Source organism: Nesoenas mayeri (genome assembly GCF_963082525.1).
Source record: "Nesoenas mayeri genome assembly, chromosome: 3".
Taxonomy (NCBI): domain Eukaryota; kingdom Metazoa; phylum Chordata; class Aves; order Columbiformes; family Columbidae; genus Nesoenas; species Nesoenas mayeri.
This window is the reverse complement of record NC_137544.1, coordinates 101825939-101852907: the sequence shown is the minus strand read 5'-3', so window position 1 is coordinate 101852907 and position 26969 is coordinate 101825939. Positions and strand designations below refer to the sequence as shown.

The 26969-nt window shown below is 39.9% G+C and overlaps 1 protein-coding gene across 1 annotated transcript in view; it reads left to right on the top strand.

Annotated features, from left to right (window-relative positions):
- Positions 1-18302, top strand: part of ENAH (ENAH actin regulator) — a 97993-nt gene extending 79691 nt beyond the window's left edge. The window contains exons 6-15 of the mRNA XM_080341825.1: positions 720-1520; positions 3262-3569; positions 3836-3975; positions 4386-4440; positions 4731-4779; positions 7560-7626; positions 10076-10138; positions 14382-14460; positions 16827-16884; positions 18019-18302. Of these exons, the coding sequence (XP_080197951.1) occupies positions 720-1520; positions 3262-3569; positions 3836-3975; positions 4386-4440; positions 4731-4779; positions 7560-7626; positions 10076-10138; positions 14382-14460; positions 16827-16884; positions 18019-18056 (1658 nt within the window). The 3' untranslated portion in view covers positions 18057-18302. The remainder of the gene's footprint in view (positions 1-719; positions 1521-3261; positions 3570-3835; positions 3976-4385; positions 4441-4730; positions 4780-7559; positions 7627-10075; positions 10139-14381; positions 14461-16826; positions 16885-18018) is intronic.
- The last annotated feature ends 8667 nt before the right edge of the window (positions 18303-26969 follow it).

Below are 26969 nucleotides of genomic sequence, written 5' to 3'. Positions count from 1 at the left end.
CTTAATTTATCGTTGTAGTAACATTTCAATGAAATGTATTATATGTATTTGTAGATAAGATAATGCACTGCCTGCGGAAATGTATCCAGCGATAACTGAAAGCTTTCTCATTTTGGTAATATAATGCCACGCTTTGTCAAGCACTTGGTTGTTCTTTAGTAACAAACTCAATTTACATAAGAAGTCAGTTCATGGTAAACAGTTGCAGAATACAATGTAAGAGCTAATCACTTCAGAGCAGAGGATTTATTGGTAGTTTATTCCCATTACTTTCAAGTTTGCAGTGGAGCTTTTTCTGGGGGAGAGATACTTGCTGCCTATGGTATGAATTTTGTTAGTGGAGTTGTAACAAATGTTAAGATCACTACACTTGCTTGCGGTTTGCAACCAAACAAGGAGATAAAAGCTGATAAAAAAACTCATTAATCAATCCTGTATCTAATCCATCTCACAGATGGGATTTGAGAAAACTTACTCTAGGATGTACTTGTAAATTCAAATGTTGGCACAAAAATAGTTGTTAAAATTTAAAAACAGCTGTTGATAATATGTAAAACTTTCCTAACAGTATTTTCACTTGTGCCTAATCCTCTGGTACTAACTGTAGTCTACATTTATGCATTTTGTTTGAATGCTGGTTTTGTTGCTTCATTAGCTCCCTTTTTCTCTTTCTCCTTTTTTTATCCTGCCTTTGCTGCTGCTTTCCATCTTCTGTCCAGCTCCATCTTTCGACAACTCCCCGTATAGCACTCCACTTCCCGACTACTCCAGTTGCCAGCCTCCTTCAGCGCCTCCTCCATCATATGCAAAAGCGGTTTCGGCACCAATGTCGGAGGCCACACCGGAGTACGCTGTAGTGACTTCTGCACCACCGACTTCCACTCCCCCTACACCGCCTCTAAGGCACTCTGCATCGCGTTTTGCTACATCTTTAGGCTCAGCTTTCCACCCTGTTCTCCCCCATTATGCTACGGTTCCTCGTCCGCTGAACAAAAGTTCTCGGCCCCCTTCTCCTGTCAATGCCCCAGCGACTTTGCCTCCAAACACAAAGCCTGTGGCCTGGTCCGCGCCCAGTTTCGCCCCTCTTCCCCCGTCTCCTCCAGTTATGATAAGCAGTCCACCAGGCAAAGCTACTGGTCCAAGACCCGTCCTCCCAGCATCGGCTTCCAATCCAGTGACCCAAATGTCCACGTCTCCCATGGCTCCTAACGGGCTTCCTGAAAACCTGGCTTATCCGGTTCCTTCACCTTCTACCTCAGGTCCAACTCCACCTCCGCCACCTCCTCCCCCCCCACTGCCTTCCTTTCCGCCTCTGTCACTCTCTGGACCTCAAGCTTCTCCTTCTCCCAACTCCCCGAATGCCTCGACTCCCTCATCCAAGCCTAGTGTTCTCCCTTCTCCCTCTGCAGCTACCCCTGCCTCTGTTGAGAACTCTCTAAACTCTGTGCTGGGAGACTCCTCTGCTTCTGAGCCAGGCTTGCAGGCAGCCTCTCAGCCGGTTGAACCTACGACCCAGCAGGGTAAGGCTTTCTGTTATTGCTACTAATGCACTAACCAGGAATGCAGTCGAAAACGATTGGTATCAAAGCCCGTAACTGCCCTGGAGAATTGATAACGATGCTTCCAAAGTTGCAGTGATCTTAATACCACAATGAAATACTATTTGGAAAATGGGGGTAAGGGAAATGTTAAAGCTCCGCGGAGAAGAGCCAGCATTCTGTGGCCTTTCATAAGTAAAATTCTGATTTCTGAAGCTCTAACCTGTCGAGAGGAGAGCTTGTGAAATGCTTGCTTGGTAAATTTTGCACTGTTAGTTTCTTTGGAACATGGTGTTAACAGGCAGCATCATTAGTTTCCTGATGGCAGCCAACGTGGAAGAACATATGTGTGACTTTGGACACGTGAATGACCTTAAGCAAGGAGTAATCTGAACCACTTTTGTAATTTCAAATTTGGAAAGTAGTGTGTAACACCTACAGCATTTCTTTTTATACAGTGGTTGAATTTTGATACATGGCTGCATGTACTGACATATATGAAGACAGGTCTTCCTGTGGTATTCTAACTAGCACAGCTAAAAAGACTTTAGAAAAAAAGCTTGGTTAAGCAGGTGGCAGGTTTAATGGACACTCTACCAATGTGATGGAAATGTATTTTACATGGGTGTAAATGTCTTTGTTAACCTGAATCTTGCTTTTCCATTGATTTAATAGATTTAGGTCTTTGTATGTAAGTCTGCAGTAGCTCAGCTATAGGTGAGGGCTTTGGGGGGCTGAGCAGGTAGTGGTTTCATCACACACAAGCCACGCAGAGTAGATCCTGGAGGGAAAATAGCGGGAATGTCCTCACTTGTAGTAGGGAATAAAAGTGTCCACTTGGATGGTGAGTGACGCTGTTACATTCACACAGTGGTTAGCAGAGGAAGAAACCAGGAATACTCACTCACATGTGACATTCCTGCCTGCAGAGGTTGCTTAAGGTGGTTGCGAAGCATTTTTAGTAGTTTATGGCAGATTGAGCGAGGTGAGGGGAGGATGTGTGGGGCTGCTTTGTTAGTCACAATCTCTTCAACTGTTCCTATAATAACAACACAGTGATCATCAGATTATTCTTTCTTCAAAACACATTTTGTCTTGCATACCAATGTGAATTTAAAGCATTAAAGGAATCGTAGATTAAAAAATAGAATAGTTTGTTCCCATCAGCTTAAAATATGTCAGTCTTCTAACTCACTAATTAGTGTTTGTGTTAAATTATTAAAGTAGATTCCTGGCATGTTTTTTAGAGAAAAGATTTTTATACAGTATAGAAATTAGCATTGAAACTCAAACAGTTCAGAGGTTCAGATATTTGGGTGGTGTGTTAAATGCTTGTTAGCACAATGAGAAGCCACAGTGTTTAGCACTATTTGAACACACAGTATTTTTCCTACATGATATGATGCTCCTGCCTTACTTGACCCTTTATAAAAGCTTTGTCTGTTTCCCAGTGTAAGATTCTTCTTGGTTGCAGCACAGAGCCTGACGGGGGGGGTTTGGATGTAAATGTCTCTGAAACTGTCCGATCTCTCATAGTCTATTAAGTGTTTAATAAGAATGCTTCTCTCCTATCGAAACTTGCAGTGTTTTCTTGCCCATAAAAAGGACCTTTACCAGTATTAACGTCTCACCCACTGAGCAAAAGAACCGGTATTTCAAGGGAAATAAGATCTTTCTTTTCTAAATTCTTAATGTATCCTATTTGTTTTCTCTTTGATACTAGGTGTTGTCCAAGGACCACCTGCACCTCCTCCCCCACCTCCCCTACCCCCTGGCCCAGCTCAGTCTTCGGTAGCAGCCCCACCTCCTCCTGGCCCACCACCACCACCTCCACTCCCACCGTCAGGGCCTCCGCCACCGCCGCCGCCACCTCCTCCGCTTCCCAGCCAAGTCCCTCCCGTCCCCCCTCCGCCTCCTGCTCCCCCGCTCCCCGCCTCGGGGTTTTCAGTGGGATTCGTGTCCGAAGAAAATCGCCCTTTGACTGGACTAGCAGCTGCACTTGCTGGAGCCAAGCTTAGGAAAGTCTCACGGGTAAATACAACTCTTGCTTCTTTTTCTGATTCCTGCCCCTAAAGCCTGTCTACCTGAACCATGTGTAATTCTTGTTCAAGATTAGTCACAGTATCAAGACTTTTGGGGTAGGCTTAATTAATTATTAAAAAAGGATTACAGGACATACTACTAGCCCATCACTTTTTTTATACAGTTGTTTCTTTCGTGTATGTGAACTATGCTTCTTTCATTAAGTCGGCTATCGTTTTATTTGCACATCTGCTGTTACTTTGTGTATTATGAAGGGTGAAGACTCCTCCAGTTCAAGTGGAGGAGGAGGAGGCGGCACTGCTTCATCTAAAACAGATGGTGGCCGTGGAAATGGACCACTTCCCTTGGGAGGCAGTGGGTTGATGGAAGAAATGAGCGCCCTGCTGGCCAGGAGGTAAGGAGCTGTTTCTGCTGCGCTCCAGCTGCTTTGTTATCACAGAGGTAGGATTTTGGGTGCTTGTTTGCAGCTGGCTAAGGATCAAATAAATGTCGGATTGCCCGTGTGGTTGCTTTGTGAAGTTAATAACGTTTCATGAATAGCCATTTTCACTTGAGTGTAATCAAATATTTCTGTGTAAGTCTTTGTGCAGCATTAGGGAAGGGAATACAAACTTCAAGAGGAGAAAGAACTGCACAGTCACTTTGGCAGGAAGGCTTTGCCCTTGAAAGTATTTTGAAAGTCCTTTATAAACATTAATTTTCAATTCTCTTGCTATCAAGCTGTATGTATCTTTAATAGCACTAAACAACATTCTTCCATCTTAAAGCCATGATGATCTTGGTAACTTTTGTCTCTGCTTATAGGAGAAGAATTGCTGAAAAGGGATCGACAGAACCAGAGCAGAAAGAAGATAAGGCTGTGAGTTGAGAAATTTTATCTACTTAACATTTTTCAGTAATAGATTTTGAGAAAGATTTTAATGGTATATATGAGATTATTTATGTATTTATATATACACATAACCACTATATTGTGAAGTGCACATTGCTCGCACATTTTCTGCATACAATTGAACAGCACCATTTAAATCTCTACAAGAAGTGAAATAAATATTGAAAGAGTTGAGATTAATCTGTTAGATTCAAGAGTCAAAGGTTGTTTTTTTTTTTCCTCTCTTCCTCCTCTGTTCATCGCTCCCTTTTAATCAGGAAGAATCAGAGTCTTCAACTTCTAAGGTTTCTTCAACAAGCACACCTGGTAAGTAGCACAGGTTTGTGAACTCTCTGACTCTACCATGATAAAACCTGATGACAAATCTCAGTCAGCTGTGCTGCATTTTGGAGACTGCCTGTTCTCCCATGATTACACTCTGGCATTTTGCTGTATAATAGGTCCTGGTTCAGGAGTGTTTGAGAAGGTGACATAAAAAGAATATCCACTGGAACACTGCTCTTGGTATAGGGTTCTCTGATTCAGCCACTCGATGGTTTTCAGGCCTTAATATTGAAAACCAGTGGTAGAGGGTGAAAAAAACCCAGATGGCCACTGGCTGTGCAATAAAAAAGAGAGCTAGGACCTAAGTGTGTCTGGGTGGAAATAACTGGAAAACTGTAAGTATTAAGATGCAGCTGGTAGTCTAAAGAAATTAGACTGCAAGGCAATAAATGACTTGATACAAACCAAGTTTTCAAGTTCGTCATCTTTTTCTCCCCCTGCCTCTCCTCCCCTTCTTCTCTCCCCTTAGCATAGCATTTGCTTCATTCTGTTAAACGCTGAGATAATATTAGGCTTGGGGAAATGACTGCTTTTGGAACACTTCTAATAATATAGGCTCAAAGAGGGAAATCAAAAACAGTGGAAGTGAAGTGGTTATTTTAATTTGATGTCATGATAAGAAGCCTCATCAAACTTTTTATAGATGTCAAATGCATCCAGAGGTTTGTTTCCATCTAATGGAGAGATTTCACTTAGTTTCTTGATGTAAAATACTCTCATAATGCTGTGCCTCATCATTGGAACACATATTTTAAATGTTTAGGAGGAATGCATGGCATACTGAGCAGAGGCCAGGTAAAAAATGTGTCTAATTATGTCCAATTACCATTAGTAATATAACTGAAATTGTTACTCACAGACTTGCTAGCATTTACCTCTTTGGTTTGCACTTACCCTTCCTATGTGCTGCTGTTGTGAACTATCAGAGTTCTGTGTTCCTTGTCAGGAGATGTATGATGTTGAAAGGGGAGACATTTCTTCTGTCCTGAGCTTGGGTCTTCTTGCATTTATTTTGATATATTTCAACTCTAAGGGGCTGTACTTTCTCTCATGTTGTTTACAGAGAGAGTTACACCATGATTACTTACACATATGAGTCCTTTTCTGTATATGGTGTATTCCTTTGATGAAAAGAAACACACAGTCATGTAGAGCTAAGTAAAACCTAAGTTAAAACGTGTTAGGTGATAATATAAACAAAATAAGCTCAAAACCATGGGGTAGGCAACAGATGTATGACCCTTGGATAATGTTGCTGTTTCAGCTATATAATCACATGGTTCTTGAGCAGGCTGCAGCCATAGCAGAAAGTTTTCTCAATTTTGCAGATATAGCTAAAATTCTGCTAAAATAGCTCCTATGGCAGCACAAATCCTGAAGCCTGGTATATCAAATTAAGCTTAAGGCTTATTGCTAGCACTGGCAAACTGTAATTAGCCTGCGTCACAGGCTATGCTATGAGACTTCAGCAATTCAGATTTTCTTCTTAGTATCCAGTTGCATGCCAGAGAACTTCCTGGTCCATGTGAGACCCAGAAAGGGCATTTCTGCCTTTCAGCTTGCCCAGCTTAGCAGAGCTCAGCCTTAGAAAAGAAAGGGAGCAAAACAAACAAACCCCAAAACTCAAAAGCTTATAAGATTAGTGGCACATTAAAGTCTGCTGTAAGTAATGGTAGAAGTAAGTAATAGAGATCCATGCTACAGAAAGACTGTTGTAACATGTGCACATTGTAAGGAATTAAGCATTTCTGATGAAAGATGTGTCTTGAAGAAGGGATTTGGTGAGACCATTAAAGGAAAAAAAAGATCACATTCACCATGCAAGGACACAAAATAAGCAGTCCTTAACTATTTGCCTTGTTTTGGCTGTCATTTCTGTCTGTCTGCTGTTGACAAAAAGCTGCACAATAGAGCTGGGTTTTGACTGTGACTTTAGATCACTGTAATAGACTCAGGATAGTGAGTCAGAGTTTATTGGGTAGGATTCTAAGCAGAACTGAAAGCAGGCTCCATAGTGCAAAGTGAAGCATGAGCACATATAAAGATAGGTTGGGCTTCTTAAACTTGACTGCAAATTAGACTCATGCCTGTAGACTAAGCCCAAAAGCAGTGTCTCACAGAGTCGGGGGAGATGCACGGTAAAACTGTGTCTCATATCATAGATGGTACGTAAACTACAGTCTCTTCTAGATCCGAGGGTAATGTACCTTTAGTTTTTAGTCTTTGTTATTTTGAAAGAGGGAAATGATGTATTTCAATTTTAGAAGTATCCTTTTGTGCACAAGACTTCGGAAAATAAATACCTAGTTGTGTGAGGTTGTATCATCTCTGCTGTTGCCTCATTGAAATTGACACTGAATAAATTGTATAAAATTAATAGCTCGGGAAAACTCTTTTAGCTTAAAAACATCTTTCCCCAGTATCTGAAGCTGACTATTTAGCTATAGTTTCAGAATTCCATGTTTCAGAACTGAAACAATCAAATACATAAAGACAGACCTTCCCTAATTGGATTAAGAATCAAATGGCATTTACAGTGTCTAGAACAAAATTGAGACTTTAAGGTGCTATCACAACATAAATGGTAGTGTGATTTAAGTTTAATACAACAGGAGGTAGCTTAGCATGAAAGAACTAAAGCAATGTAGTAACAACAAAAACAAAGAAGCTAAATTGAGTTGCCAAGCACTTGAAGTTTAATTGCCTAAATAACACAACAAATAGAAGACGACAGTTTTTAATCTTCTCACAATGTTTTCCAGAACTAACAAGAAAGCCTTGGGAAAGAACAAACACAGTCAACGGAAGCAAGTCACCTGTTATCTCCAGGTACTCCCTTTTGTACCACTGCCTTTTCCTTATGTTTGCTGCTGTTGCTCTTGCTGCTAAAGATACAGCACTAAAATAGCAAAAATCACCTTAATATTAAAGCAAAGTTTATGGGTTACTGCTGTGAAACTGATTTTGACAGTTTTAATTAGGAATGCAGAGTTGCTTTTGGAGAATGCTAGTAAGTGAAATTTTTGACAGAGAGGTCAAAATTAAAACCCCAAAAGATTCCCTAACAATTGCTGGTGTATTCAATTATTAAGGTGTATGTTTTCCTACAGCAATGTTTAATTCTTTCTATTTCTTTAAATTTTAAAGTCTGAAATTTCCTGCAAGGGAAAACCAAACACAGTGCTGTGATTCTTATACTCTGTAGTAAATCTAGTGAATAGCTTCTCAGCTTTTAATTTGTGAGCTAGTGATAGAATGGTTATCTAGATAGTTACGCTATCATGGTAAGATTTGATTCTGTGATGATTTTTGGTAGCTGTCTCATAGCAAACCAAGGAAGTCCATCCTTCACAAGTGTAGAAATATTATACATCCTTCAGTGCATCAACCAGTCTTTGGTAAGTTGTCAGCTGGAACTTTGGTAGGCAGTGGGTGTTTTGGCAGGCGTCTCAGTAACACAAGAGAGTGAAATGGCTGCTTTAGCTTTTTTTTTTAGGCATATTTGTTGTTTACATTAAGCATAAGGTTTGCGGTTTGTTTTAGAATTCCTGCATATTCTGCATACAGAGGTTAAACGATTCTGACCTATGATAATCTGACAAAGTTACCTGGATTTCTTAAAAGAAAATAACATGTTAAACTTGAGAATGCTGTGTTTGAAATAACTTGAATCTTCCTTAAAATCCTGGCCTGTTGGAAACATCCATGCAAGATTTGGTGATTACAGAAGAAAACCCAATTATTCTCTAAGTGGCATTACTTGTGGTCAGGTTACCATTGAGGTCTTCAGTTCTAAACTGCAGCACTAAAAACACTCCCAGCCTGTATCAGTATCCTTGTCTGTCTTTCAGAAATAACTAAGTCCAGGAGCTTAAAGTGTCTCCAGCCTTGATTCTGGTCACTTGCTTTGGCTTTTGTCAAAAAACAGGGGACATTGGTGGTGATGTCCTCTCTGCTCTACTGGCAGTGTAACAAAATACTGCCTTGCCATTAGACTTGGCTTCCCCTTTGTCCACCGGTAGGTCTTACCTGCTTTAACCAAGTTTTCTTGTTTTCAAGCAGATTGAAGTATTGATACATGGCATTGAGAGGGAACTTGTCACAGAAATAGTTTGTGTTAGGAATCCTAAAGAATGTTTTAAGTTTTGCATTAAGACATTTGCTGACCTGACCCTTTCACTATAGATACCCTGTGGATAAGCAATTGAAGAAAATGAAGGGATCAATAAACAGGGCAACTTCCCATATCAGACTCCTTTGGGGAGTCTGGGATGTCCTTATGTCTTCATTCTGCCTGTCCCTACAGCCTTAGCTTCCTGTAAACAGTTTTAAGAAGCCTATTTCGTCGCTCTTGTTTCAGTCAGTGAAATTCAGAGGTTACCGAGGGCTGTTTAAAAGAGTTTTCTGACCTAGGGAGGAGTACAGACATTTTGAGGCTGTTCTTGAGGTGTATGAAGAAAATCTCTTCATCAAGCTTTTGTCTTCAGTAATCAAATGGAAAATGTTGATAGAATTGAGCTTGATGAGAACCTCACTGGATGTATACTCTAAAAGTACTTCCGAAATAAGAATTCCATGTTTATTGAATGTCAGTATTTTTTTCGAGTGCTGTTGTAACCTGTTGGATGTGCCTTAGCATATATTTTAAGACTGCTGGTACAGTTTTCTAGTCAGTGTTGACAGTTTGCCCTGCCAGGATGAGGAATATTTCATGGACTGAGAAATAAGATATTAATAGAAATCTCTCTTGAATATCTTTGCATTCTCATAAATTCTCTAGAGTTGCCAAGTCTATCTCAACAAGCTTGTTAAAGTAACTTTGAGTGAGTTAATCAAAGGGTGCTGCTATTTGAAACACCAGTACCATGTTTGCCAAAAGGGGATATCTTTCACCTTGTAAGCCTCAAGAACCTGTTTCTGACCTGTACTGAGAGGGTGTGAGTCATTTATGAGAATTAAACAAAGCACGCCTAAGAAATAGTCAAGTAAGCAAAATTTTCCCTTCAAAGCTTCCAAATAGGTAGACAATAAAGGAGTTGTTATTCAGAATGAATGTTCTAAATATTTTAAAATAACTGGTGTCCTGTTTAAGATCAGGTCTTTTTTTTTGTAGCAGGCTGTGAAAAGACTTAAGCTACATGGTTTTAATATTTCCTGAAACATACAAATAGAATTTGTGGAACATAACTAGTTAAACTCCATGGTATTTAAGGTGCTAAAGCTGCACATAATTAAGACCCATTATAGTTTGTTAAGGTGGTGTTTCTCCCCTTAGTAGACGGGAATCTCCATGGAAAAATCTGCTTGCGTCTGAAAACAGGTTCTATGATTCATTAAACAGGTATCATCCTGTTGGGACTTGAGACTTTGTAATAACCATTTTGACCAATTCAGGGTTGGACTTTTTCTACATGGATTGGTAATCACCACACACATCACCAGGTTCCTCTTCACATTTTGTTTGTCCAGTTGAGCCCATTTTTGGACTGGTTAAAAGCAGATGGTGTCAAAGGCAAATGGAAATAGCTTAAGAACCAGCTATGAATTCATATTAGATACTGGATTTTTGGGAATCGCCACCTGCAAAGGTGCAAATTCCTGCTGGATATACCAGGATTTTAGTGAACCACTTGCAGTATTTGGAGAAGCAGATTTTCAAAAATATAAGTTTAGATACACAGGAATAGCAGTTAATTATCCAGGTGAGTTTTTACATCTGCTTTTCACAAATGAAGTAAAGACATCAAATAGAGTTTTGCCTGACTTAAACATATGAAAGGGGGGAAAAGAGACTTGTTAAACATAAATTAATGTTTCTGTTGGGAACATATTCACCAGTTAGAATTAACTTTGCATATATTTTAAGATGTAAATCTCAGTTTCACTCTCTGTAGTGTTATTCATAAAATACTGACATCGAAAGCCCTTCGGTTTTCTGAGCTTTCTGCAGGTAAATGTTTTACAGAGCCCCTCAGAATTACTGAGTCAAATTCCAGCTTTCTTTTTCATAGAGGCACTCATTGTGGTGACTACTTAATCTTTTGTATGAAAAGTTCCCCTTTCAGTTACTGATCTTGGGTGGTGTATTCTGCATGTTGGCATGAATAAAATATTTATCTTGCATGTTTGATTTAAGGTGTTCTAGGGCCTGTCGAGGCTCATCTTCCTGTTAGGCAATGCTATGAAAAACCACACGGGAGAGCTCTTTAGCCATCTTGGGATCAAGTGGTTGAGACGTTTTATTCACCAAATTTCAGTAGTTAATGCTTTTCTTAAAGGCAACTCATTCACCGTTAGTCTTCTGAGCAATCTGATGAAGGAAAAAGGGGATAATTATTTAGTTTACAAATTGTGGTCTTTCGTATTTGAGTGAAGAATGCCTTGCATTTCGGGAAGATGGAATACAGTCTTGAGTAGTAGAGTTTAGAAAGAGGCTTTCCTGTTGAGCTGTTTGACAGCTAGCAGGAGTATAGGGTGTATGAGTGCTAAAGCTGTCTCTTTATTCTAAAGATCTGAAGCAAAGGAAACAAGAAGCAGTCTAGTTGTGGAGACCTCTTCTTCAAAGTAATTTCATTAAAATGTTGAAGTCATAAGTAATTGTATTCAAATATTAAAGTATATCCTTGTTTGGGTTCTTCCATTAAGGCATGTAGTAGGTCTGTGTTACCACTTGTCAGGAATTGCATTTGGGAGGACACTGATTCTTTTTGCAGTCACATGGAGCATAGGCCATAATGCCATGGTGTACGGGAACAAAGGGATGGTGAATGGAAATGAACAGGAACTATATGTGGAGAAACTGAAAAACTCGTGCTATTCTGCTTAAAGTCCGTGTTCATAGTTTCAGGTATAAACTGCAAGTAGCACATTAGTTATAAGGTATGTGATGAAGTAGCCATTGCCAAAGATCTCATCTTGATAAATGTTTTTGAGCAAGGAATTCTTTCATAAGGAACTCAGCACTGAAGAGTTTTCTAAAAGATCCCAGACTGTGGTTTGTCTCATAGCATTAGCACTTGCTATAGATCTTCTGATGGTTACAAGGTGAATTCTATATTCCAGTTTCTTCCACTATCGAATTATTGAATATTTTGTCAGCTGTCTTCCTTGATGGATTGTGTATTTCACATTATATTTCAAGGAGTATTAATAATGTTGGCAATTTCTCTCTTGGAACTTATGTTTTGATTGTCTAAACAGCGGTAGCAATTGAATATTGTGATTCCAGCTGAAGAACCAAACTGAAATAAAAATGCTGGATGTTCCTGCACCTCTCTAATGCAAAATCCAGCAGCAAAGGGACAGTTACACATTCCCTTCTGCTGCCTCTGTTTTGCAGTTAACTGCTGACAGTTTTGTCCTAAATAGGTGTGACTAAGCTTGACACAACTCATTTGTCAGTGCACAGAAATAATCACGAAGCGTTGAAAAAATTGTCGTGAGGTTCTGCCACCCACACTGGAGTTAACTGCCTTTTGAAAAGATGAATGGGCTCAGATGAGCCAATTTAAAATGGCCTTTCACCAGAATTACTCAGTAGCTATGAGGGTATATGAAGGCTTTCTTTTTTCTCTTTAATGCACCAGGCTCTTCAGTGGCACAGGCATCCCCTATTACAGATTACAGGGAGAAAATTAGGCAACTTGAGTCACATGTTGTTTCTTAATAGTTTTCACACTGGGAACTTAAAAGTGGTAAAAGTACGTGCTGGAAGAGCACAAACCTGGAAAGTTTCTGTATTATCAAACCAACATTTTAGTGTGCATGACCTTTTCTGTTGGGAGTTGCATTTCAAGTGTTTTCCTTCAGCTAGCAAACAAGAAAATAGTCCTCACAGGTTATAAAAGTCATCAAGACAATCCAGTATGAGGCTCATTCTGCTTGTACCAAATAAAGACAGTGTAATCAGATAATTTCTTCATGGATGAACCACTATTTTTTAAGGGAAAATGCATGAAAGCTGAAGGTGGTAGTTTTGTAAAAACAAACTAATATGTAGGTTCACTATTTTTTTGTTTTCGGAGTGAGAACACAGCTTTTTCTGTTGGCTAAATTAAAAATGCATAAATAAATGGAAAAAAAATAAAACAATGGCTATACTGCTTGTGCCCCTCACACATTCTGCTTTATTCTGAAAAAGATTTATACTGTGTATTTGAGAAAAGATAAAGTGCAGAACTGTGCCTTTTTTCCTGGTTTGTCTTTTTTTTTGGTTCCTGACCACTTTCCATTGTAATAAGTAAGGCTGCACCTTCAGATAACGAATCCAGAAAAACTCAGTGTTTACTGAATTCTTCCTATGTAAGAATTTGGAAGTGGGGCACTGAGTTCAGGCCAGGCTCTTTTTTTGTTCAATAATGCCACATACAAGGACAGTGAAATAGGACCCAGCTTATACCCTGCCCTACCTTAGCATTAGCATACTGTGATAATTCTAAACGTTGCGGAAAACTCCTGACATAAACTGTCAGTAATTAAGGAGAGCAGAACATTCCTCCCTCTTTGTCTTACTCCATCCATCCATCCCTGCTTTGGAGAACCATTTCTGTATTCCTGTTGTTGGCATCCAGGTTCATAGCTGTCTGCATGCAAGGCCATGTGGAAGTGCAGTACATATATCAATCTGAGTTACACCTTGTACAAACAAAGGGGATCAGAAAAGAGAAGTGAGAAGGTAGAAAACCCACTTCTTCTGAAATGTGTGTTAAAAATGCAAGATAATCTTGGTAAGCAAGTTTTTGATGTCTTTGGAGAATAGTACGTACACAAACATTGAACATGACATAGTCCAAACCACCAGAACTTCCTCTCATGTAATATCTTATAAATCTTGTTGCCGTTACAGTATTTGCTTTCACAGAATCACCGACTGGTTGGGGTTGGAAGGGACCTCTGGAGATCATCCAGTCCAACCCACCTGCTAAAGCAGGTTCACCCAGAGCAGATCACACAGTATCATGTCCAGACGGGTTTTGAATGTCTCCAGAGAAGGAGACTCCACAACCTCTCTAAGCAGTAGCTTTAGAAAGCAATTGTTAGAGTAATTTAGGTTGGAAGGCAGTTAGATAAGGTTGCTCAGCCTTGTACTCTCAAATGTTGAAAATCTGCCAAGGTTATTCCACAACATTCATACAGTTGCAGCATCAACATGAAATCATTAGTTAGTGGGAGTGTTTCTTTGAGAAAGCTTCTTGTGAAACGAGTAAGCAGTTGAAAAGGGAGAAGGGAAAGCATTTGGCATTTGAAGATATTCAGCTTCTCACACCCATTATGAAAAAAGACAGAAACCAATGACAGTGAAATCTGTCCGCTACTTAAAGTTTTTGTTTTGAACTAATAACTCTTATTCTTATGGTAATTAATATTTCCAGCGTGTGGAAAATGTTCTTGATCGTTGCTTTCTATTCTATGTGGTATTTTGGGTCTGTCTGATTTTTCCCACCCTCCCACTCCCAGCTATTTTTTTTCATTCTGATTCTTTGCTATTGTTTCGATAGACAACTGTTAGTGAGTTTGATGGGCAAGTGCTATGTATCCTGTAATAATGAGTGAGCAGTAATTCGTGATGTGTTTGTGTCCTGCAGACCAAAATCTACACCAACGGGGCAACCCAGTGCCAATGGAGTACAGTCAGAAGGTCTAGATTATGACAGATTGAAGCAGGTACGTATATAATTCTTTGAATATAAAATTTTAAGTGTTTTGTTAACTAGTTCCCTATTTAAATAATGATTTAGTGATTATTAGTCATTATTTTTCACCTGACGTGTTTCAGTGTTGTTAGGAGCTATAACTGTAGGATGGCAGCTTACACAGCCCCATTACTTTCTCACAGATGCTTGTTCCTGCTTTTGCATTAGGCAGGACATGCAGGATGGCGTTGATATTATCTAGAACTGGAATCTGGTTTGTCTGGAAAACCTTTTCTTCTCTCTACCCAAACAAACAAACAACAAGCCCTCAGAGCAGTTCTAGCAGAACAAGTATCACCATGTTTTAATATCAAATATGGGTACTCATGGTTATGAGTTCAGTGATGAAAGAGCATCCAAGCGATACCACCTTTGGTGTAGCTGTCCTGGCTAAGAGCAGAGTCAAGTCTTGTGGGAAGAAGGCAGCAGCCAACTTGTGCTAGATGAGGAGAAGACACTATAGGATGTTTGGTAGCAGTTACCTGTAGGTGACAGGCCTTTGTCAAGTGCACTTGCTAAACAGCAAACCTTTGCCACCAGAGTCCTGTCAGGGGATCTCTTGTGACTTGTATGAAGACAGGAGCTACCAGTATGAGTGATCTCTAGACTGAGCAGATGTTCTACACCTCTAAGAACAGGAGTCCTCAGAGGAGCAAGTGGGTGTAAAGTATTTGTGTTCCTCTGACTACCAAGAAGTATTTTTGCCCTGTTGTGCTTCATGGTGCATCTAGTAATCTTTAGGAACTGTGAAGCCAACATGCAGCAGGGGAAACTGATTCCCATGGGTGAGCAGCATTTCAGCATGGTGTCCTTGGTCTATGTGACATTCTTGAAGAGGTGGGGTGTATGCAAGGGGTAGCTGGCCCTGCCAGTGGCTTGCTGTGTGTGAGGCTTGGGCAAAGACAGCAGTAGCACTGTCTCAGTGCCAGTCTGAGTTGTGTGGTACGTGGAGTCATGTCTGAGATCTTGGTACTGGGTTTTGGCCACATTTGTTCATGTTGAGCTGGTGGAAGCTCCTTTTCTTGAGGAGCATATTGAGATGGTGCTAGTTACTTTTCTGACAGAGACTATGAGCACGCAGTGTATTGGTGTGATCTGCCTCTTTTCAAGGCAAGGCTCTGCTGAAGTTGGATCCCTGTCCTTGAAAAGGGCCATGTGGTGTGCTGGCTGTTGCCAGGGGGCTCTGCCTTCAGGAGGCTGTAGAGAGAGCATTGGTTTTATGGTGGGTGGGTTCCAGGCTTGGCAGGTTTGGGGGTTGTTGGTTATGGGGCCTTGGCTTTTGTTGGTGGCAGTGTTTTTTAGAGGAGGTGTGAATTGCAGAGTTGGAACTGGGGGATCTTCCACAAGCGGTGTTTGGATCAATGAGCTGGTCTCTGACTGGGGAAGGGAGTTTTGGAGTGGGTTCCAGCTTGGTGGTTGGGTCTGGAGCAGGTTCCACCTCAGTGGTTGGCTGTAGAGTAAGATCCAGCTTGGTGGTTGGTTATAGGGTGTGTTCTGGCTCAATGGTTGCTTCTCGATCAGGTTCTAGCCCAAGTGTACCAGGCTCTGGCTAGGCAGAGAGTTATAGATCAGGTTCTGGCCATGTGATTCTGGAGCCTGCGAGAGGTGTGTTTTAGAGTCTAGTTCAAAGGGTACTCATGTTCTGTCATCTCATGAGGGTTTGTGGTACTCTTGCTACAGCTTCCATGAGACGCTGATGGTAGCAGTATAGCTGCCTCAGCTGCCTTTTTTTTATTGTGTTGGGTTTTTTGTGTATGTTGTTTGCTGCTGACTGCAGATTTGGCCAGGAGGTGACAGTCCCCCCTGCAGAAACAGACTCTACCCCCCACCTCTGCTTGGAAAAACATTTTCACCAAATCATCAGTTAACACCATTTAGATGAAAGGATGGGGAAAACAGCAAGCGGGGGATGACTCTTCATCACCTTCGTTCCCTCACATTTCACTTGGCAACTGGAAATACCTTGATAACTTGATCCCTCTTTTTTTTTTTCTTTTGATGTTTCCATGGCTTGCAGGTTTTAGTTAGCTACGTTTTTGCATTCCTAATTTCAGTATGTCTCTTGTCCTCTCATAAGTTCTATAGGAATCAATTTGTAGGACTCCTATCTCCTATGGAACGTTTTTGTTTTCTTTGTTGTACCTCCAGTAAGATTGTTTTAGGGATGCTTTAGGTTTGCAGGATTAACTTGGAAGATAAAGGCTGAGTTATGCATTTCAGAAGGGTTAAAGTTTGATTAAAGGTTGCAAAAATTTCTCTCTGCAGAAAATTACAAGTGGCAAAACTAATCTGTTTGTGTTGCAAAACTAATCTGTTATTTATGCTCTGACACCGTAGGACATTTTAGATGAAATGAGGAAGGAGTTAACGAAATTAAAGGAAGAACTCATTGATGGTAGGTATCAACCTGTTTGCTGCTGCTGGTCAGTGTTAAGGTTATGGAGCTGCAGGTGCACAATGCCGTAAATACAATGTGCTTCTAGCCTGAGACTGATATGTTGGTAGAAGTAGGTTTGTTGTTAGTCTGATGGCATACTGTCATTTGTGCCACATCTCTTTGACTGATCTGCTTGTATGTTTTCCCTCCTGTGTTTTTTGTTTTCATCGCACATTGACACAAAGTAGTATCTTTTTACAAGTGATTTGCGGAATCTGTATTTGCATGATTTGCAGTTATCCTTGTGTCATGTGGTGCTAGATGGATTATTTTTAAATAATCCTGAGCTTCTGAGGTGTGTATTTCAAAACTGGTCATATTCAGACTAGGAATATGCTTCTAGCTTTTCCATTTTGGTCTGTAAGGTAAGAGTCAAAGAAAAGAATTCTCATTATTTTTATTTTAATAGAAGATATTTTAGTAAGTAGTCTTCTGTAATTAAGGGAAATTATTGAGAAAGAACAATCTTAAAGGTCCACCAGTCAAGAAGTAGATAAACTGTGTGTTTTAGTACCTTGGTGGGTGTTTTCTTGACTTTGTGGAAAGTGACAAGCTAGTGAAAGGGGGGGAAAGGGGAACTCAAACTGATATTACTGCTGGTAAAATATCAAGTGTCATCAAGTGGGGCAGTAGAAAAGCTGTCTGCTTTTGGGCTACAGAGAGTGCAGTGCTTTTCCATATATTTTGACTGCACTGTGTGCTGCAGCCTTGTCGAACAGTACGATGCGAACAAGGGAGGGCCCTGAGGCTGCTCTTAAAACAAACAAACAAAAAATTAAAATAAATGAGCTGACACACATGCTCCTTGATAATACCCGTGGTAGTGATTGTCATCGGGTAAGGTTGTAGACTTGCTGGTGATGCAGAACTGAAAAATAAGATGGTTAGAAAAATGTTACAGCTGGAAAAAGGGTATTGCCTGGTTGAGAATGGCACTTGTCTGAAGCCACGTGAAGCTATCGCATGTATAGGCTATTCACGATATGAGTGTTGGAACAGGGTGAGCCTTCTGTAAGGGATCAGTTATACATTCTGTCTTTCTGCCTTGACTTTGACTATTGGATTTTAATTTTTCTTTCTTTTTTTCTTTAGCTATCAGGCAGGAACTCAGCAAGTCGAATACTGCATAGAAAGACTAGTACTAAGCCGATGTGACTCTTTAACTTGGTATAAAACTGACTACGTTTTGTGAGCTGTTAGAAGAAAACGGAGACAGACAGACGCTTGGAAGGAGGGAGAAACAACCTATTCTGAAAAGCTTCAGACACATCACTCTGGTGATATGCTATTCCCCTCCTAGTTTGCAGCTTTTTTCTGACCTTTACAGCAGGGTGGAAAAGACTCTTAAAGTTACTGTAATGATTATGCAGAAATTCCTACACCTATCAGACGAGATCACAGTGCTTTGAAGTCTACTCATGTCAAGATAAAATTGCACATGTTTCAGAATTTGTTGTTAAAACAAAAAACAGGGAAAAGCTTGGGAAGGCTTTTCAGAGAGGTTTTCTTTGTTAATGAAGGAGTTAGCAAGTTATACTGTTGTACTTCAAATGTATCTCAGGTTTGTCTTCCTATCATATCTGATATTTCCATGAATAATTTAAAAGATCAGATGTGTAGACGTGCAGTTCACAGAACATGGAACAATTAGAAACGCGTGCTTTTAAAGGGCAATATTTGTAAGTGAATGGCCTAGACAGTGATGACATATCAAGATTTGGAATTTTATGATAGGAAGCCTCTCTATTTAGCCTTCATGCAATTTTATAGGAAAATTTAAAAAGCAAATACAAGTCCAGAGTTTAAAGATGTAGATGCCTTCCTACATTGTTACGATGCTTTACCAAATCTAAGACTTCTACATAATGCGAATCAGCAGTCAAATGTAAATCATTAGTATGTTGTAGATTTACAGTAGATTTTGGGGCTTTTTTTAGATTTATGCATGTGGACATTTTTGTAATGTAACACAACACAGCCAGCTTTTTAATTAAAAGAAAAATTGCATGTCACAGAGTAGCCTTTTCATTTGTAAGGCTTAATTTATGCCCAGAAAGACGTGGGATGAGGGAGGGGGAAGGTGACACATTTTTATTACTTTCTACACTTTTTCTTCATCTTACATGCATGTGTAATAATGAGGAAAATGTGACTTTTATCAGTAACCATGTTAATGGAACCAGGTACTTGATCCTTTTGTATCTTTTTTTCAGTTTTCTATTTGAAATTCAGTAATACTTCTGTGATGGTTATGAAACTCCCATGTGAATCTAACTCATTTCTCGGTGAGAGAACAAACGTGTAGGCATCTGAATTACTGAGGATGCACCTGTGTAAGTGCGTTGTCCTTTACCTTTTTACCATGACCCTCTGCTTCGCTCTTTTCTGAGACTCCTTTTTTGATTGTTTCATGTTTAGTTACCTTAGAACGACGGAATATCAGATCACAGTAAATGTCCCCTTCTCTTCCATTTAATTAATCTGCCACCCTCCTTCCAAAAACCCCAAAACCAACAAGAAAATCCACAGCTCCACACAACTCAAACCCTGAAAAACAGCGATGTTATGCCTTTGGGTTTGGTCAACAATTTGAGAATCATTTTTAGGGGAGATGATACCTTTTTGCTTCCCAGGGTTTCCAGATTTTATGCTTGTAATTCTTTTTTTTCATGTGCTACCATTCAGTGGAATAGAAATTTTATTAATTGGATCTGTAGTGCGTTGGACGAAGAATATGGGTCAAAATCTTCCCTTTTGCTTTGCACTGTCAATTTTTCTGAGCCGTAACAGTGCCATGTTTGCTTTGGGATCTGTGCTGATCCAGCATAAAAGTTTACGTCCAGCTTTTGGAGAGATTAATGTTTCAGCTTAAAAGCATATGCAGCTCCATTTGTAGGACAAATGCTTTCAATAACAAACTGTCTTAAGTGCTGAACACCAAAGCAAAGCAGCACTTACAGCTTTGGAAAGGCTTCAGTGGGAAATTTTTGTCCAATTCAAACATATCCCGTTTCTATAGGTTCAAATTCTAAGAGAAGACTACGGTGGAAATATTGCTTAACTCCATTTATTAGGCGTTTCTTAAAAGGAAAAACAAAAGCATTTTTCTGCATGCATTTATTGAAGGCATTTAAAAAGAAAAAATCTGTAGTAAGCTTGTCAAGTACTGTTTTTCTCAAAACAAGAGGAGGCATTTTCATCTTTGTCGATGTAACTTTTTGTTTTACATGGACTTTTAGAGCATTAAGGACGTTTACCCTTGTCAGAAATCATGTTTGATTTGTTTCTAGGAGAGTTCAGGAGTAGCATAGTGGAATAGCATGGATGGGTATAAGTGGTCCAAAATTAAAGGATGAACTACTAAATTGTGCAAGGAACTGGCTTATGCACTAAACGTTTTGTGCCTTGGTCTACAATTAACATGATTTCTGTTTAAAAGAAAAAGGAACAGATGTCGTCTTTTGTGCTGCTTCTACATCCATACTTTCTGTAATTCCAAACTGCCGCATTGGTTCTTTCCAGAAAATCGGATTGAATTAAAGATTACTGTAGACATTTCCTGTCCTGCTGACAGTTGCACCGTTTCCAGAGATTTCAGTATTGAAAATGAACTGCAGAAGCTAAGATTACTTTGCTTACTGGTAACTAAGTTCTTTAAAAACCATATTATGGTGGTTCTGTGCTTTTGTACAACGGATGTCTTAAGCTGAGGGCAGTTTAAGGGATCCTTTCTAATGCCAGGAAGGCGTCGCTTTCCTCAACACTGTGATCTGACCTGTGATAAACTTGTACTATAGGCAAGTGGCTACCAAGTCAACTGCAAACCAACTGAATGTAAAAATCTTAGTGCTGGTGCTGAAATCTCTTCAGATAGTCATAATGATTTCCAGTTCATTGTTTTAAGAAGTTATCGAGCATCAAGTGTCAATCAAAGACTGAAGAAGATCACTAATGAATGTTGACTTTTCATGCATTTAGGTTTACCTTCTTTTTAGTTTCTCAGTTCATTCTCTGCTATTTTTATCATATTGTGTCATTTTAAATTTCTTACATGCTAACGTTTTGTTTGAGCGAATGAAATAAAATTGCAATATATATATGTTGCCACCAGTTATTTCTGGAACTTTGTAGAAGACTCTCCAAGGTTTACTAAAATTCCCCAAATTTGTAATGACTCTGGTCATTCCTTACTCCTTGATTCTACGCCTCCTTTCTATTTCTCTGTCAGAAGATTCAGTAGAGAAAGATGAAGACTTACCTTACAAAGAATGTAACTGCAGGGACTGTGTAACATTTGTGAACGGTAACTGCTGTACATAAATTCAAATCCATTTTAAATGTAAGATTTGATTTACATTCTCACACGGCATCACTTTGGTCTCTGTATTGATGGAGAACTTGGAGGGAGGGGGAAAGATGGGGGAAAAATAATTCCGGTTAGTCCGACTTTTGCTGCTTTTTTGTTCATGACTTATTTTCAATACTGGTAGTAAAGAAAAACTACCATGAAAGATTAATATAGCTTTCTGTACACTAATGACAGTTTTGCTCAATTTGTCGTATAGCAGAATATTGAGAGTAGGTGTTTGAATGTCCTTGACTTAGCATCCTGAAAGCTGTACTTCTCTGCTCTTGTTTTTTGATGTTTGGTTGGGTTTTCTTTTCATTCACAGAGCTAATGGGATAATCCTGCTTTGGCAAACAATTGGTCCCAATTTTGGCACCACCCTTAATGAGTTATAAAGGGTATTTAAAATAAAATTATCACTAGATTCTAAAATGCTCTGCTCTTACTGGGGTAGTGTTTAGGCAACAAGTTAATTTCTGATTTAAATTTCTGAACGATGTTACAAGACCTGTCCGTTTGTGTCAAGAGATGTACAATATCTGGGTTTTTTTAAAGTTGTGTGCTATGACAATAGGAAGGTGGTCTGCGGTTCATCAAACTGGTGATTATCATCAGTTTATATAGGCTCTTCTGAAAATGTTTAGGCAGGCTCAGTTCCAGTGCTATAAAGTTTCTTCCCAGCGTGTCTTTTATGACTCACTATACAAAGCTTGCAAAATCAAGAGAATATTCCCTCTGTTTTTGGTACCTGAACAAGGCTGGGCTGATCAAGTGCAAGAAAAAAGTTCCCAAACTGGCTTTGTACCCAAGACTAACAATTCTTTGAGGGACTGTACATTTTCCTGACTCTGCAGGCTACTGCTGTGGGGTTTTTGATGGAGCACAGGTGAAAAGGGAAGGAGTTGGTGATTTCACTGGATCTGGGGCCAGTGCAAAGTACTTGAAGAACAGGCTAAAGTTCACTTAAATCGTTGGTCTTATGGGGTGATTTTTGGGTATGGAAGTGTTGAGGATTATTTAATGCTTAGTGACATGCTATCTAGGAGAGTCTAAATGGAGAGAGAAGTAAGTCTGTGAAATCAGCTGTCATAATACGTATTTATCCATTCCAAAGAGTATATCTTTAAGTCTGCCCACATGAAGGCCTGACAGGAGTTAAGTATTTACTTTCATTTCTTGGAGATGGTGGCCTAAGACTGAAATTGATACATCAGGAGTTATATTCAAGTGGATTTAGGTTTACAATCTTAATTTAAAAATGTGTCAATAGAACTTGGCATCATTGTCCAGGGTATGGAAGACGAGTTGTAATTCTAGATGTTGGGAAAGCTCAGCAAAACCTTAAATCCGCAGCACGACTGTCTGCGTGGTACCTGGTGATCGGCACCTTCATTTATTGTGCAGGGAGCTGGTCGTAACAGTGACACTGGACATCAAGGAGCTTTGTAAACTTGCCTCCGTTTTACAAATGCATCCCAGTTGAATTCTTAGTCACTACATAAACGTTTTTTCTAAAGTTTATTTTATGGAGCTTGGTGTCCTTAATCTTAATGAGTGTTCTTTATCTGGTGTCCTACCTTGAAAAACCGTTCAGTGGCAAAGACACGGAGCAGCCGCTGCAGATGAAGCGTGGTGCTGCTCCACTGTTGCAGCTCTCAGCTGCAGGCAGATGGTTTTCCCCGTTGAAATGTTTAATTTTGCCATTGTTGCTTTTCAGTTATGTGGACCACCTTCTCCTCTGTGTTCTGGAGCTGTTACTGGTGTGACATTTTCACTTCTCTTTGCAAGTGCAGGTCTCTTCTGCAGCTGCTCAAGTACGGTAGAGTTGGAAGTGATCTCCCATCATCATCCTGTGTTTACCATCTCTAACTGTAATTTTTTTATCACCAGGCAGCTGGAGCCACTTAAGTCCTTACCTGCTCTCTGAAAAACTTTCAATTCGGCAATAAAGTTATCTATGCTAACTACACTGTGTGTGGGCTGAACTGTATCCTGGTTTTCTTGCAAAGCCCCTAGGAGTCGGTCCATAAGCTGCTGACACAGCGGAGAAAAACATTAAACAGTAGCAACAGAGTGGGTAGAAGAGGAGAAAAGTGCAAAGGAGGTCTGGAAGTGTTCAGTGCAGGCTGGCAGGGAGGAAGCATCTGGAAATGAGCAGGGGCTGCAAGAGGCTTGAAAACTCACCAACAGGTTTTGAACCCAGTTTGGATGCAGCTGGAATCTGCAAATCTAGATAGCTGGCAATCTTGAGGCTGCTTCCCCATCATTGTACGCTTAGTACATACTGAAAAACAATTACCTCTGTGTTGAAGGTATGTGCTGCTTGACATTTTTTCCCAGTTACTGTATTGTGAAACCAGTTTGACCCTGCACAGCTCAGTAAGTCCTGCGATGCTGCAGAACCAGCCACAGCAGCTGAAATGTAGCCCTGAGGAAGGGGAGTGCAGACACCCTCCCAAATGCCTCCTGAGCACTGATCTTGGTAAGTCCCTCACTGCCATGAAGCCTTGTGGCTGCACCCGGTGAGAAACAGAAGTTTATGTGGCTTAGACCTTAATCTGTGTCAGTGAACGATGCTTGTATTTGAGATAAAATTGGCCAAAACTGTACTTTTATTATTCCTGTACAGTCTTCACAAACTCACATTCCCCACAGATCTCAAACTACGCAAAAGGGGAACATGCAGGCTGCATACTGGTGACAGCTTTATGTGCTCTCTAAATTAATTGCATAGATTTTTTAAAAAGTAAAGCATGCTTCGAAGACAAGTTACAAAATGATAATTTGCAAGCTGAAAATAGCCAGGTTCTGTATTTGTTATGTCTTGACTAATCCTTTTATTACTTTCTGATGGAACTCCAACTCCTAAAACACGAGTTTTCAGTTCTTTACACAACCTGTTAGTTTGCATTGCTTTTCAAATACATTTCCATCACTTGTTTCCCTTGTGTCACACTTGGTGAGCTGCTACTTGCTATAATACTTTATCAGAGAGTCTGTGGGATGCTCTGTGCTCTCACTTGGGAACAAACAGTTGTGTTTGAGTTCTGCTGAACAGCTGGGCTCTGTTACCACTTGTAGCAGAACAGGGCGATGGAAATGAAAAAATCCTCATGTGAGCTGTTTGACCTGGTGTAACAACGTGCATCTGAAAGGCATAAAATATGGTATTTTCTTGCTGTATTACTTTTCACTTACATGCATTTGTTTTTTCGTTAACGGTGTAGAAACATAAGGTGAAATATATAACTGAAGTTGTGTCTTTTATATATTTGACTAATATAAATAGAATTTCAGGTCCGAAACTCTGCTCCCTGAGCACAGAGCCTCGTTGTGTTACAGCCTGGGTTACACTCTGCAGACAGACCCAGCACAGCCTCCATTGCATAACAAATTATTAATTACATTTTGTTTATCTGCTGAAGGACAACATCATTGCCATGAAGTCACTGGCCTTCTGGGGAAAAATCTGATACCTTTAAGTGTCAGCCAGTCAGCCTGGAAATCCTAGAAGCAAATTAGTCATTATATAGTTACCCTCTACGTTATTCTGAAGGCAATAGGTTTTGTGCTTTAACTGGACCCCCCGATAACTCTCTGTGTATGCTCTCAGCTATTGTGAATAAAAATGTTGCACATCTTCAAGCCCTGTGTATTCTCGGCTTCTCTGAAGTCAATATGCATTGTATTACAGAGGCTGATCTTCTCAGTCTGAAATGTTTCCAGATATCTGATGTAATTGTTTTGCATTTATACATTTTACTAAATACTGCCCATCATTTTTTTATGCATCTATGAGAAATGTGTAAGCAATAAAATATAACGTGAGTTACAGGACATGGCTTCTTTACTGGAGACTGGGAATCGTGCTTCTAATAACATTGGAGGTGCAATAGAATAGCTCAAACTATTTTTAATTACTTATTTACCATCTACATGCTCCAGAATGATATGCCTTTTACATATGGTGTTGCGTGTTGTGAATGGCCTAGTAACTTCACATACTGTAACATGACTACAAAATAGTGCCTGTAGTATGCTGTGAATAAAGAACGAAGGGCATTTGGTGGTATTTCTAAACTAAAATCGATTTGCTAAATAACTGAGATACAGATACTGAAAGAATAAATAGCAATTACTGACAAGTAATGTCTCCTTTTTGAGTAAGGAGCTGGCTGGCATTGTCAGCTGGTGCAGTTGGAGCTGGTGTCACAGAGTGATGGAGCCATTGCAAGTCTTACGGGATTTTTTTAAGCTCTGCTACTGAGTTTCAGTAGAACTAAACTTGCTAGAGGTAAGGAAAACAGCTTTTTCTGGAGAATTTCCTCAATGCTAATTCAGAAGTGGCTTGATGTCTGTTATAAAAGGAATTAAAATGCTCCAATTACAGAGTTACTTTAGAGTCTCTTATTTTCATAGTACATCTGTTGCCTGAATTTGGTAATTGGACAAAAGCAGGTACGTACCTTCCCACTATGGCATTTAGTAGTTTTTCTACTGATCTTGAGCAGTAGTACTGGACTGCTGGTGGGACTCTCCGTATTTTCGTAGTTACACTAATCTTGTCAGATAACCAGCCACATCCAATTTTTATCTTCTGTTATATTTAGGCTAGACATAAGGAAGAAATGTTTTACACTGAGGGTGGTGAAACACTGGCCCAGGTTGCCCAGAGAGGTGGTAGATGCCCCATCCCTGGAGACATTCCAGGCCAGGCTGGACAGGGCTCTGAGCAACCTGATCTGGGTGAAGATGTCCCTGCTCATTGCAGGGGGTTGGACTGGATGAGCTTTGAAGGTCCCTTCCAACCCAAACTATTGTATGATTTTATGTGTCAGCTCTTTCTCCAAACCGCATTTGTGTTACACATGTTCTCGGTGTTTGGTTGCCAAGAGAACTCCTGAAGTGTGAGCAGCTTGTAGGGAGAGCAGAGCATCCAGGATCCAGGATGAGCTGCCCCTTTCATGTCAGAATTTTGCCCTTGTCACCTGCTTGACCGTGAGGGTCACAGGAATCTCATTTGATGCTGAAAGACCACACTATGCAAGACTCGTATTTTTTTCAAGTGTAGGAGACAAAATCTTTGTAGGCATTGGTTATATATTTGAAAAGTTTCTGGAGATGGTAACATCAAATCTTTAGCTCATCTAGTTAAGCATGTTGTAAATGTTGTCTGTCTTCACTTTTAATAAATGTACAATACATGGGAACATACAGGCATAAATATGCTCAGAGGGGAGACGGGGTTACCTTCACTCAATGTTTGTGTGGGTTTAAAGGACTTTTAAATTTGCTGTTTTCCATTGCTCAGTTTTCACAGTTGCAGTTTTGTGGTGTCCTTTAGTAATTTTATCTAGGTCTTTGTCTTCCCAAATAAAATCAATCTTTACTGTGACAAAATACACAAGATTGTTGGAGGACAGGGTGAGAAGCAAATGCAAAATGGGTCGAGTAAAATTATTTTCTTGCAAGTCACGCTTAAAATTCCTCAATTCTGTCATATGTAAAAAATACAAAGCTTATAGTAGGGAACAGTACAGAATCAGGCACATGAATTTCTCCTAGGTGCTGTGAAGATAAAGATGGCTGTTGTATAATGAAGTGCAAAACTGCTACATGGCTAATGTGTTTTCAGCATTTTTTCTTTCCAAAGCAAATGGAGTTTGCTGGCACAAGGCAGGTCTTGTGTTGGAGG